Genomic DNA, 14,187 nt, shown 5'->3' with positions numbered 1-14,187 from the left:
AATCAATTATGTTGGTTGCATGATAAATACGATTGAATTTGGAATTTTGTATAGATGTTTGATTTAGAGAATGTGAGTATGCTTATTTTTCTTTATTTGCTATTGTGTACACTAAATTAAAGATACCAATGTTTGCATGATAGGTCCTTTAAGTGTGATGAGTCGAGCCTAATTATGTTGTTATTATTCTTTTTATTTCAAAGGTTTTATGTTTTGTTTTGCTTGAGGACTAGCAAAATCTAAGTTGGGGGGTGTGATTGTGCATCAAAAGTATCATTAAGTCTCTTATTTTACATATGTATTTATTGTTTTTATTTGGGTTTTTTATAATAATTGATGTGCTTTTTAGTAATGAAGTTTGTTTTAATGTTTTGATAGGTTTTTGGAGCTTAAATGAATTATTTCAGAAAATTCAACGTCGGAATTCAGAACAAAGAATTGAAGAGAAATTTAGTTGAAGATTGAAGAAAATCTTGGTTCAAATAAGTGCTCCAAATTTGCCCCAAAAATCAATTCTATTCCAATTCTAGAAAAGAATATCATATGATCTATTTCAAGCCCAAACTTGCCTTATGTTGTGTGCAAAGTGTTCTTGACAAACTGTTTGGATCAAATCTACCTCTCTAATGTCCTCATGTTCACCAATTTGTTTGGAGACATTGAATATGTTCATCTCCACAGTCATATTCCCAAAAGACAATTTCATCACCCCATTCCTACAGTTGATTAAAGCATTGGATGTAGCTAGGAAAGGTCTACCTAAGATGACTGGGATGGGAGCATTAGAACCTTGAATTGGTGCGGTGTCTAGCACTACAAAATCAACAGGAAAGTAGAATTTATCTACTTGGACCAACACATCCTGAACAATACCCCTGGGAATCTTGATTGACCTATCAGCTAATTGAAGGGTGATTCGAGTAGGCTTGATTTCTCCTAAACCTAACTGTTCGTAAACAGTGTAGGGTATCAAATTCACACTTGCTCCTAAATCCAACAAAGCTTGGTCTATCTTATGATTTCCAATAATGCATGAAATGGTAGGACAACCAGGATCTTTGTATTTGGGAGGGGTCTTAAACTGGATGATGGCACTAGCATGTTCAGTTAGAAAGGCTCTTTCTTTCACATTCAATCTCCTTTTGACTGTGCATAAGTCCTTAAGGAACTTTGCATAAGATGGGACTTGTTTAATTGCATCAAGGAGTGGAATGTTGACTTTCACTTGTTTGAACAATTCATAGATTTCTGAGTTCATAAGATCATGTTTAGGTTTCCCTAACCTTTGTGGAAATGGTGCTCTAGGAACAAATTCTAAATCACTCACTTTGACTCCAATTTTTCTTGAATCATCTCCTTTCTCACTCATCTCTTTCTCATTTATCTCACCTTCTTTGTCACTCAAGCTCTCATTTGTCACTTGTGTTTTGATTTCCTCTTCACTTTCCTTAGATTTCTCCTCCACAATACCTCTAGGAATCTCAAAACCTATAGCTTTGTCAACAATCTTTCCACTTCTAAGGGTAGTGATGGCTTGGACTTGTTCATGGTTTGAAGGTTCACTAGATGAGGATTCACTCATGTGTACCTGACCTCTAGGATTTGGCATTGGTTGAGCTGGAATCTTTCCCTTCTCTTGAATGCTTAGTGATTGAGTTAACTTGGTTAGTTGACTTTGAATGTCATCTAAGGTCCTATTGGTCTGGTCTTGAAATTTGTAAGCTTGGTTGTTGATTCCTCCTTGTGTTTGCATGAATTGTTGAAGAGTATCCTCTAGGGATCTCTTATGAGGTGGTTGGTATGTGTTATGTGTGGGAGCATGAAATGGTTGGGGTGGAGGTTGAAATGTTTGAGGTACTGAAGAGCCCTCATTTCTCCATCCAAAATTTGGGTGGTTCCTCTATCCAGGATTGTAGGTCTCAGAGTAGGGATTGCCTACTTGGTTTGAAAATGGCTTTCTAATATTACTTGAATCAGAAGTTTGGCCATATAGCACTTCCTTGAAGGCTGGAATGGTAGGACACTCAGTTGTCCTATGCCCTTTACTCTCACAAACAACACAACTTTCCTCTTGTTGTTCACTCATGACATGCACTTTTTTAATCTCAAGAGACTCTACTTTCCTAGCCAATGAGGCTAATCTAGCATTGAGGTCATCAGTCTCTTTCAATTGAAACTTCCCACTTGAATGAGAAATGGTGTTTCTAGACTCAACATGAAGTGGGAGAGAAGTCTCCCATTGCTTTGTGTTTTCAGCCAATTGATCAAAGAAATCAAAGGCTTCACTTGGTTCTTTGTCATAAAACTCACCATTACACATGGTTGACACTAGCTTTTTAAAATCTGCGGTAAGAGAGTCGTAGAAGAAACTCACTAACCTCCACATCTCAAAACCATGGTGGGGGCATGCATTTAACAAGTCTTTGAACCTTTCCCAAGCTTGGTGAAATGACTCATTTGGACTACAAGAAAAATTCATCATTTGACGTTGTAAGGCTGCCGTCCTATGAGTGGGGAAGTATTTTTTCAAAAATTCAGCTTGCATTTCTCTCCATGTACCTATAGACCTAGGACGCAAGGAGTTTAGCCAAAGCTTGGCTTTATCCTTTAGAGAGAATGGGAACAATTTAAGACGAATAGTTTCCTCGGTGCATGTTCTATCAATAAAAGTATTACATACCTCTTCAAAGTCCTTAATGTGTATGTATGGATTTTCAGAATCCATACCGTGAAATGTGGGAAGAAGTTGAATCATGCCCGGTTTCAAATTGAAAGCTTGTTGGTTAAGAGGCAAGATAATACATGAAGGTGTACTTTGTCTAGCCGGGTGAAGATACTCCCTAAGAGTTCGAAAATTAGGTTAATCATTGAATTGTGGAGGTCCATTACCTTGAACACTCCCTTCACCCTCTATATCTTCAACATTAGCCATGATGAAAAATAATATAACAATTATATGAATATGAAAGGAAAGGAAAGAAAAAAAAATTGCAAATAAAAGTAAATGAAACGTAAAAGATAAAGTAATAGCTCAAAAATAAAAATACAGCAAATTAAGAAATTCACTCTCCAACTAATAAGCAATATTAACAACAATAAACATTAAAAGATAATTATAACAAGCATGAATAAAAAGGCGGTAATACCAGCCAAGCACTTCAAACAATAACTATAAGAAAAATAATCACAACAAAACAACAAAATAAAATAAAATAAACAAGAGGCGGTAAAACCGGCCAAGCACTTCAGACAATAAATATAGGAAAAATAATAACAACAAAATAAAATAAAATAAACAAGAGGCGGTAAAACCAGCCTTATAATATAAAAAATAAATATTAGAAACTAACTAGAATAGACAATAAAAGAAAAATGGTTGAACCAACCAAAATCCAATAATTAATAGTCCAGTCCACAGTCCAATATCCGAAAAGTTGAGGTCAATTTTTTTTTTTAGGCGGTAAAACCAGCCATTTGATTTTTTATTTATATGTATTTTTTTTTTGGTTTTCCAATAATCAAATATAAACGGATGTCGTCGGCGTGCAGTAGCGATTACATGCTACTCAAAGCAAAACAGCCTACGGAAACTACTCTAAAAATTTAGGCGCGATCCAACGGTTGGATCAAAAGTTATAGACCTTTTGAGCTGGTACTCTAGTGTCGTCGGTGGTACGACCCGAACGGACATCGTCGGCTTGGAGTAGGGATTCCACGCTACTCCAAGGAAAACAACCAACTGAAACTTCTCTAAAAATTTGGGCACGATACAATGGTAGGATCAAAAGTTATGAACCTTTTTAGCCGGTACTCTTGTCGTGTCGGTGGTACGACCTAAAGGGACATCGCCGGCGTGGAGTAGGGTGTCCACGCTACTCCAAGGAAAACAACCAACTGAAACTCCTCTAAAAATTTAGGCGTGATCCAACAGTCAGAACAAAAGTTATCGACCTTTTCAGCCGGTACTTTGGTCGCGTACGAACATCATCGGCGTGGACTAGTGATTCCATGCTACTCCAAGGAATACAGCCTACGGAAACTCATCTAAAAATTTGGGTGCAATCCAACAGTCGGATCAAAAGTTATAGACCTTTTGAGCCGGTTCTCTGGTCGTGTCGGTGCAACGCCCCAACGAACGTCGTCGGCGTGCAGTAGCGATTCCATGCTACTCCAAGGAAAACAGCCTACGGAAACTCCTCTAAAACGTTGAGCGCGATCCAACGGTCGGATCAAAAGTTATGGACCTTTTCAGCCGGTACTTTGGACGCGGTGGTGGTACGACCCGAACGGACATCGTCGGCATGGAGTACAGATTCCACACTATTCCAAGGAAAACAACCTATGGAAACTCCTCTAAAACTTTGACCGCGATCCAACGGTCGGATCAAAAGTGATGGACCTTTTGAGCTGGTAGTTTAGACGCGGCTGTGGTACGACCCGAACGAACAGCGTCGGCCTGGAGTAGGGATTCCAAGCTACTCGAAGGAAAATAGCCTACACAATCTCCTCTAAAAATTTAAGAGCGATCCAACAGTCGGATCAAAAGTTATAGACCTTTTCACCCGGTATTGTGGTCGTGTCGGTGGTACGACCTGAACGGACATCGTCGGCGTGGTGTAGCGATTCCATGCTACTCCAAGGAATTCAGCCTACGGAAAATCCTCTAAAATTTTAGGCACAATACAACGGTAGGATCAAAAGTTAAGGACCTTTTTAGCCGATATTCTGGTCGCGTCGGTGGTACGACCCGAACGGATATCGTCGGCGTGGAGTAGGGAGTTCGCGCTACTCCAAGGAAACAAACCCACTGAAACTCCTATAACAATTTGGGCGTGATCCAACGGTCAGAACAAAATTATGGACCTTTTCAGCCGGTACTTTGGTCGCGTCGGTTGTACGACCCGAACGGACATCGTCGGCGTGCACTAGTGATTCCATGCTACTCCAAGGAATACAGCCTACAGAAACGCCTCTAAAAATTTGGGCGCAATCCAACGGTCGGATCAATAGTTATCGACCTTTTGAGCCGGTACTCTGGTTGTGGCGATGGCACCCCCCAACGGATGTCGTCGGCGTGCATTTGCGATTCGATGCTACTCGAAGGAAAACAGCCTACGGAAACTCCTTAAAAAATTTAGGCGCGATCCAAAGGTCTGATCAAAAGTTATGGAAATTTGCAGCCGGTATTGTGGTCGCGGCGGTTGGACGACCCGAACGGACATCGTCGACGTGGAGTCGGGATTCCAGGCCACTCCAAGGAAAACAGCCTACGAAAACTCCTCAAACATTTAAGCGCGATCCAACGATCGGATCAAAAGTTGTGGACCTTTTCAGCCGGTACTGCAATCGAGTCAGCGGTACGACCCGAACGGACATCGTCGGAGTGGAGTAGGGATTCCACGATACTCCAAGGAAAACAGCCTACGAAAACTCCTCTAAAATTTTGGAAGCGATCCAATGGTCGGATCAAAAGTTCTAGACCTTTTGAGCCGGTATTGTGGTCGCGTCGGTGGGACGCCCCAACGGATGTCGTAGGGGTGCATTAGCGATTCCACACTATTCCAAGGAAAACAACCTATGGAAACTCCTCTAAAACTTTGACCGCGATCCAACGGTCGGATCAAAAGTGATGGACCTTTTGAGCTGGTAGTTTAGACGCGGCTGTGGTACGACCCGAACGAACAGCGTCGGCCTGGAGTAGGGATTCCAAGCTACTCGAAGGAAAATAGCCTACACAATCTCCTCTAAAAATTTAAGAGCGATCCAACAGTCGGATCAAAAGTTATAGACCTTTTCACCCGGTATTGTGGTCGTGTCGGTGGTACGACCTGAACGGACATCGTCGGCGTGGTGTAGCGATTCCATGCTACTCCAAGGAATTCAGCCTACGGAAAATCCTCTAAAATTTTAGGCACAATACAACGGTAGGATCAAAAGTTAAGGACCTTTTTAGCCGATATTCTGGTCGCGTCGGTGGTACGACCCGAACGGATATCGTCGGCGTGGAGTAGGGAGTTCGCGCTACTCCAAGGAAACAAACCCACTGAAACTCCTATAACAATTTGGGCGTGATCCAACGGTCAGAACAAAATTATGGACCTTTTCAGCCGGTACTTTGGTCGCGTCGGTTGTACGACCCGAACGGACATCGTCGGCGTGCACTAGTGATTCCATGCTACTCCAAGGAATACAGCCTACAGAAACGCCTCTAAAAATTTGGGCGCAATCCAACGGTCGGATCAATAGTTATCGACCTTTTGAGCCGGTACTCTGGTTGTGGCGATGGCACCCCCCAACGGATGTCGTCGGCGTGCATTTGCGATTCGATGCTACTCGAAGGAAAACAGCCTACGGAAACTCCTTAAAAAATTTAGGCGCGATCCAAAGGTCTGATCAAAAGTTATGGAAATTTGCAGCCGGTATTGTGGTCGCGGCGGTTGGACGACCCGAACGGACATCGTCGACGTGGAGTCGGGATTCCAGGCCACTCCAAGGAAAACAGCCTACGAAAACTCCTCAAACATTTAAGCGCGATCCAACGATCGGATCAAAAGTTGTGGACCTTTTCAGCCGGTACTGCAATCGAGTCAGCGGTACGACCCGAACGGACATCGTCGGAGTGGAGTAGGGATTCCACGATACTCCAAGGAAAACAGCCTACGAAAACTCCTCTAAAATTTTGGAAGCGATCCAATGGTCGGATCAAAAGTTCTAGACCTTTTGAGCCGGTATTGTGGTCGCGTCGGTGGGACGCCCCAACGGATGTCGTAGGGGTGCATTAGCGATTCCACACTATTCCAAGGAAAACAACCTATGGAAACTCCTCTAAAACTTTGACCGCGATCCAACGGTCGGATCAAAAGTGATGGACCTTTTGAGCTGGTAGTTTAGACGCGGCTGTGGTACGACCCGAACGAACAGCGTCGGCCTGGAGTAGGGATTCCAAGCTACTCGAAGGAAAATAGCCTACACAATCTCCTCTAAAAATTTAAGAGCGATCCAACAGTCGGATCAAAAGTTATAGACCTTTTCACCCGGTATTGTGGTCGTGTCGGTGGTACGACCTGAACGGACATCGTCGGCGTGGTGTAGCGATTCCATGCTACTCCAAGGAATTCAGCCTACGGAAAATCCTCTAAAATTTTAGGCACAATACAACGGTAGGATCAAAAGTTAAGGACCTTTTTAGCCGATATTCTGGTCGCGTCGGTGGTACGACCCGAACGGATATCGTCGGCGTGGAGTAGGGAGTTCGCGCTACTCCAAGGAAACAAACCCACTGAAACTCCTATAACAATTTGGGCGTGATCCAACGGTCAGAACAAAATTATGGACCTTTTCAGCCGGTACTTTGGTCGCGTCGGTTGTACGACCCGAACGGACATCGTCGGCGTGCACTAGTGATTCCATGCTACTCCAAGGAATACAGCCTACAGAAACGCCTCTAAAAATTTGGGCGCAATCCAACGGTCGGATCAATAGTTATCGACCTTTTGAGCCGGTACTCTGGTTGTGGCGATGGCACCCCCCAACGGATGTCGTCGGCGTGCATTTGCGATTCGATGCTACTCGAAGGAAAACAGCCTACGGAAACTCCTTAAAAAATTTAGGCGCGATCCAAAGGTCTGATCAAAAGTTATGGAAATTTGCAGCCGGTATTGTGGTCGCGGCGGTTGGACGACCCGAACGGACATCGTCGACGTGGAGTCGGGATTCCAGGCCACTCCAAGGAAAACAGCCTACGAAAACTCCTCAAACATTTAAGCGCGATCCAACGATCGGATCAAAAGTTGTGGACCTTTTCAGCCGGTACTGCAATCGAGTCAGCGGTACGACCCGAACGGACATCGTCGGAGTGGAGTAGGGATTCCACGATACTCCAAGGAAAACAGCCTACGAAAACTCCTCTAAAATTTTGGAAGCGATCCAATGGTCGGATCAAAAGTTCTAGACCTTTTGAGCCGGTATTGTGGTCGCGTCGGTGGGACGCCCCAACGGATGTCGTAGGGGTGCATTAGCGATTCCACACTATTCCAAGGAAAACAACCTATGGAAACTCCTCTAAAACTTTGACCGCGATCCAACGGTCGGATCAAAAGTGATGGACCTTTTGAGCTGGTAGTTTAGACGCGGCTGTGGTACGACCCGAACGAACAGCGTCGGCCTGGAGTAGGGATTCCAAGCTACTCGAAGGAAAATAGCCTACACAATCTCCTCTAAAAATTTAAGAGCGATCCAACAGTCGGATCAAAAGTTATAGACCTTTTCACCCGGTATTGTGGTCGTGTCGGTGGTACGACCTGAACGGACATCGTCGGCGTGGTGTAGCGATTCCATGCTACTCCAAGGAATTCAGCCTACGGAAAATCCTCTAAAATTTTAGGCACAATACAACGGTAGGATCAAAAGTTAAGGACCTTTTTAGCCGATATTCTGGTCGCGTCGGTGGTACGACCCGAACGGATATCGTCGGCGTGGAGTAGGGAGTTCGCGCTACTCCAAGGAAACAAACCCACTGAAACTCCTATAACAATTTGGGCGTGATCCAACGGTCAGAACAAAATTATGGACCTTTTCAGCCGGTACTTTGGTCGCGTCGGTTGTACGACCCGAACGGACATCGTCGGCGTGCACTAGTGATTCCATGCTACTCCAAGGAATACAGCCTACAGAAACGCCTCTAAAAATTTGGGCGCAATCCAACGGTCGGATCAATAGTTATCGACCTTTTGAGCCGGTACTCTGGTTGTGGCGATGGCACCCCCCAACGGATGTCGTCGGCGTGCATTTGCGATTCGATGCTACTCGAAGGAAAACAGCCTACGGAAACTCCTTAAAAAATTTAGGCGCGATCCAAAGGTCTGATCAAAAGTTATGGAAATTTGCAGCCGGTATTGTGGTCGCGGCGGTTGGACGACCCGAACGGACATCGTCGACGTGGAGTCGGGATTCCAGGCCACTCCAAGGAAAACAGCCTACGAAAACTCCTCAAACATTTAAGCGCGATCCAACGATCGGATCAAAAGTTGTGGACCTTTTCAGCCGGTACTGCAATCGAGTCAGCGGTACGACCCGAACGGACATCGTCGGAGTGGAGTAGGGATTCCACGATACTCCAAGGAAAACAGCCTACGAAAACTCCTCTAAAATTTTGGAAGCGATCCAATGGTCGGATCAAAAGTTCTAGACCTTTTGAGCCGGTATTGTGGTCGCGTCGGTGGGACGCCCCAACGGATGTCGTAGGGGTGCATTAGCGATTCCACACTATTCCAAGGAAAACAACCTATGGAAACTCCTCTAAAACTTTGACCGCGATCCAACGGTCGGATCAAAAGTGATGGACCTTTTGAGCTGGTAGTTTAGACGCGGCTGTGGTACGACCCGAACGAACAGCGTCGGCCTGGAGTAGGGATTCCAAGCTACTCGAAGGAAAATAGCCTACACAATCTCCTCTAAAAATTTAAGAGCGATCCAACAGTCGGATCAAAAGTTATAGACCTTTTCACCCGGTATTGTGGTCGTGTCGGTGGTACGACCTGAACGGACATCGTCGGCGTGGTGTAGCGATTCCATGCTACTCCAAGGAATTCAGCCTACGGAAAATCCTCTAAAATTTTAGGCACAATACAACGGTAGGATCAAAAGTTAAGGACCTTTTTAGCCGATATTCTGGTCGCGTCGGTGGTACGACCCGAACGGATATCGTCGGCGTGGAGTAGGGAGTTCGCGCTACTCCAAGGAAACAAACCCACTGAAACTCCTATAACAATTTGGGCGTGATCCAACGGTCAGAACAAAATTATGGACCTTTTCAGCCGGTACTTTGGTCGCGTCGGTTGTACGACCCGAACGGACATCGTCGGCGTGCACTAGTGATTCCATGCTACTCCAAGGAATACAGCCTACAGAAACGCCTCTAAAAATTTGGGCGCAATCCAACGGTCGGATCAATAGTTATCGACCTTTTGAGCCGGTACTCTGGTTGTGGCGATGGCACCCCCCAACGGATGTCGTCGGCGTGCATTTGCGATTCGATGCTACTCGAAGGAAAACAGCCTACGGAAACTCCTTAAAAAATTTAGGCGCGATCCAAAGGTCTGATCAAAAGTTATGGAAATTTGCAGCCGGTATTGTGGTCGCGGCGGTTGGACGACCCGAACGGACATCGTCGACGTGGAGTCGGGATTCCAGGCCACTCCAAGGAAAACAGCCTACGAAAACTCCTCAAACATTTAAGCGCGATCCAACGATCGGATCAAAAGTTGTGGACCTTTTCAGCCGGTACTGCAATCGAGTCAGCGGTACGACCCGAACGGACATCGTCGGAGTGGAGTAGGGATTCCACGATACTCCAAGGAAAACAGCCTACGAAAACTCCTCTAAAATTTTGGAAGCGATCCAATGGTCGGATCAAAAGTTCTAGACCTTTTGAGCCGGTATTGTGGTCGCGTCGGTGGGACGCCCCAACGGATGTCGTAGGGGTGCATTAGCGATTCCATGCTACTCGAAGGAAAACAGCCTATGGGAAATCCTCTAAAAATTTGAGCGCGATACAACTGTCGGATGTAAAGTTATGGACCTTTTCAGCTGGTACTTTGGTCGCGGGGGTTGTACGACCAGAACGTTCATCGTAGGCTTGGAGTCAGGAGTCCACTCCACTCAAAAGAAAACAGCCTACGAACACTTCTCGAAAAATTTAAGCGCGATCCAACAGTCGGATCAAAAGTGATGGACCTTTTCAGCCGGTACTGTGGTCACCTCGGAGGTACGACCCGAACGGACATTGGCGGCGTTGAGTAAGGATTCCACGCTACTCCAAGAAAAACGGCCTACAGAAACTCCTCTAAAAATTTGAGCTCGATCCAACAGTCAGATCAAAAGTTATGGACCCTTTCAGCCGGTACTGTGGTGGCGTTGGTAGTACGACCCGAACGGACATCGTCGATGTGGAGCAGGGATTCCACGCTACTCCAAGGAAAAGAGCCTCCGGAAACTCTTAAAAATTTAGGCGCAATCCAACAGTCGGATCAAAAGTTATAGACCTTTTCAGCCGGCACTGTGGTCGCGTCGGTTGTACGACCCGAACGGATATCGTAGGCGTGGACTAGTGATTCCATGCTACTCCAAGAAATACAGCCTACGAAAACTTCTCTAAAAATTTAAACGCGATCCAATGGTCGGATCAAAAGTTATGGACCGTTTCAGCAGGTACTGTGTTGGCGTCGGTGGTACGACCCGAACAAACATCGTCGACGTGGAGCAGGGATTCCACGCTACTCCAAGGAAAAGAGCCTCCGGAAACTCCTTTAAAAATTTAGGCGCAATCCAACGGTCAGATTAAAACTTATAGACCTTTTCAGCTGGTACTGTGTTCGTGTCGGTGGTACGAGCCGAACGAACATCGTCGGCGTGGTGTAGCGATTCGATGCTACTCCAAGGAATAAAGCTTACGGAAACCCCTCTAAAAATTTGGGCGCGATACAACTGTAGGATCAAAAGATATTGTCCTTTTCAGCTGGTACTGTGGTCGCGTCGGTGATACGACCCGAACGGACATCGTCGACGTGGTGTAGCGATTCGATGCTACTCCAAGGAATACAGCCTATGGAAACCCCTCTAAAATTTTAGGCGCAATACAGCGATAGGATGAAAAGTTATTGTCCTTTTCAACCGATACTCTGGTCGCGTCGGTGGTACGACATGAACGAACATCGTCGGCGTTGAGTAGGGATTCCACGCTACTCCAAGGAAAACAGCCTACAGAAACTCCTCTAAAAATTTAAGCGCGATCCACCGGTCGGATCAAAAGTTATGGACCTTTTCAACCGGTACTATGGTGGCGTCGGTGGTACGACCCGAACGGACATCGTCGGCGTGGAGCAGGGATTCAACGCTACTCCAAGGAAAAGAGCCTCTGAAAACTCCTTTAAAAATTTAGGCGCAATACAACGGTCAAATGAAAAGTTATCGACCTTTTTAGCTGGTACTGTGGTCGCGTCGGTGGTACGACCCGAACGGACATCGTCGGCGTGGTGTAGCGATTCTATGCTACTCCAAGAAATAAAACCTAGGGAAGCCCCTCTAAAATTTTGGGAGCGATACAACGGTAGGATCAAAAGTTATTGTCCTTTTCAGCTGGTACTGTGGTCGCGTCGGTGGTACGACCCGAACGGACATCGTCGGCGTGATGTAGCGATTCTATCCTACTCCAAGGAATAGAGCCTACGGAAACCCCTCTAAAATTTTGGGCGCGATACAACGGTAGGATCAAAAGTTATTGTCCTTTTCAGCCGATACTCTAGTCTCGTCGGTGGTACGACATGAATGGACATCGTCGGCGTTGAGTAGGGATTCCACGCTACTCAAGGGAAAACAGCCTAGAGAAACTCCTCTAAAAATTTGAGCGCGATCCACCGGTCGGATCAAAAGTTATGGACCTTTTCAGCCGGTACAGTGGTGGCGTTGGTGGTACGACCCGAATGGACATCGTCGGCGTGGTGTAGCGATTCTATGCTACTCCAACGAATACAACCTACAGAAACTCCTCTAAAAATTTAGGCGCCATCCAACTGTCGGATCAAAACCTATAGACCTTTTGAGCCGGTACTCTGGTCGTGTCGGTGGAACGCCCCAACGGACGTCGTCGGCATGCAGTAGCGATTCCATCCTACTCCAAGGAAAACAGGCTACGGAAACTCCTCTAAAAATTTGGGCGCAATCCAACTGTCGGATCAAAAGCTATAGACCTTTTCAGCCGGTACTCTGGTCGTGTCGGTGGAACGCCCCAATGGACATCGTCGGCATGCAGTAGCGATTCCATGCTACTCCAAGGAAAACAGTCTACGGAAACTCCTCTAAAACTTGGAGTGCGATCCAACGATCGGATCAAAAGTTATGGACGTTTTCAGCCCTGTAGTCGAGTTGGTGGTACGACCCGAACGAACATCGTCGTCCTGGAGTAGGGATTCCACGCTACTCCAAGGAAAACAGCCTCCGAAAACTCCTCTAAAATTTAGGCGTGATCCAACGGTCGGATCAAAACTTATGGAACTTTTCAGTCGATACTGCAGTCGCGTCGGTGGTACGACCCGAACTGACATCGTCGGCGTGGAGTAGGGATTGCACGCTACTCCAAGGAAAACAGCCAACTGAAACTCCTTTAAAAATTTGGGCGCCATCCAACGGTCGAATCAAAAGTTATAGACCTTTTGAGCCGATATAGTGGTCGCGTCGGTGGTACGACATGAACGGACATCGTCGGCATTAAGTAGGGATTCCACGCTACTCCAAGGAAAACAGCCTATAGAAACTCCTCTAAAAATTTGAGCGCGATCCAATGGTCGGATCAAAAGTTATGGACCTTTTCAGCCGGTACTGTGGTGGCGTGGGTGGTACGACCCGAACGGACATCGTCGGCGTGGAGCAGGGATTCAACGCTACTCCATGGAAAAGAGCCTCCGGAAACTCCTTTAAAAATATAGGCGCCATACAACAGTCGGATTAAAAGTTATCGACCTTTTTAGCTGGTACTGTGGTCGCGTCGGTGGTACGACCCGAACGGACATCCTCGACGTGGAGTAGCGATTCCATTCTACTCCAAGGAATACAGTATACGGAAACAGCTCTAAATTTTTGGGCTCGAGACAATTCTATGATCAAAAGTTATAGAACTTTTGAGGCGGTACTGTGGTCGTGTCGGTGGTACACCCTAACGGAGATCGTCGGCATGTTGTAGCGATTCCAAGCTACTCCAAGGAAAACAGGCTACGGAAACTCCTCTAAAAATTAGGGCGCAATCCAACTGTCGGATCAAAACCTATAGACCTTTTGAGCCGGTACTCTGGTCGTGTCGGTGGAACGCCCCAACGGACGTCGTCGGCATGCAGTAGCGATTCCATGCTACTCCAAGGAAAACAGCCTACAGAAACTCCTCTAAAACTTTGAGTGTGATCCAACGATCGGATCAAAAGTTATGGACCTTTTCAGCCCTGTGACTGAGTTGGTGGTACGACCCGAACGAACATCGTCGTCCTGGAGTAGGGATTCCACGCTACTCCAAGGAAAACAGCCTTCGGAAACTCCTCTAAAAATTTAGGCGCGATCCAACTGTCGGATCAAAAGTTATGGACCTTTTGAGTTGGTACTTTGGTCGTGTCGGTGGAATGCCCCAACGGACGTCATCGGCGT

General features: G+C 46.0%; 1 protein-coding gene across 1 annotated transcript; it reads right to left on the bottom strand.

The window, feature by feature from the left end:
* Window positions 1-705: 705 nt before the first annotated feature.
* LOC127905508 (uncharacterized) lies at window positions 706-1,582 on the bottom strand. Its single transcript, XM_052454270.1, has 3 exons — window positions 1,390-1,582; window positions 790-1,278; window positions 706-716 (listed from the first exon to the last, which is right to left on the bottom strand). The coding sequence occupies exons 1-3, from the start codon at window positions 1,580-1,582 to the stop codon at window positions 706-708; spliced, it is 693 nt and encodes a 230-aa protein (XP_052310230.1).
* Between the last annotated feature and the right edge of the window lie 12,605 nt (window positions 1,583-14,187).

This window comes from Populus trichocarpa, chromosome 1, assembly GCF_000002775.5.
Source record: "Populus trichocarpa isolate Nisqually-1 chromosome 1, P.trichocarpa_v4.1, whole genome shotgun sequence".
In the NCBI taxonomy this organism is placed as follows: Eukaryota; Viridiplantae; Streptophyta; class Magnoliopsida; order Malpighiales; family Salicaceae; genus Populus; species Populus trichocarpa.
Note: the sequence above shows the minus strand (reverse complement) of the source record. Positions and strands in the feature narration are given on the sequence as shown.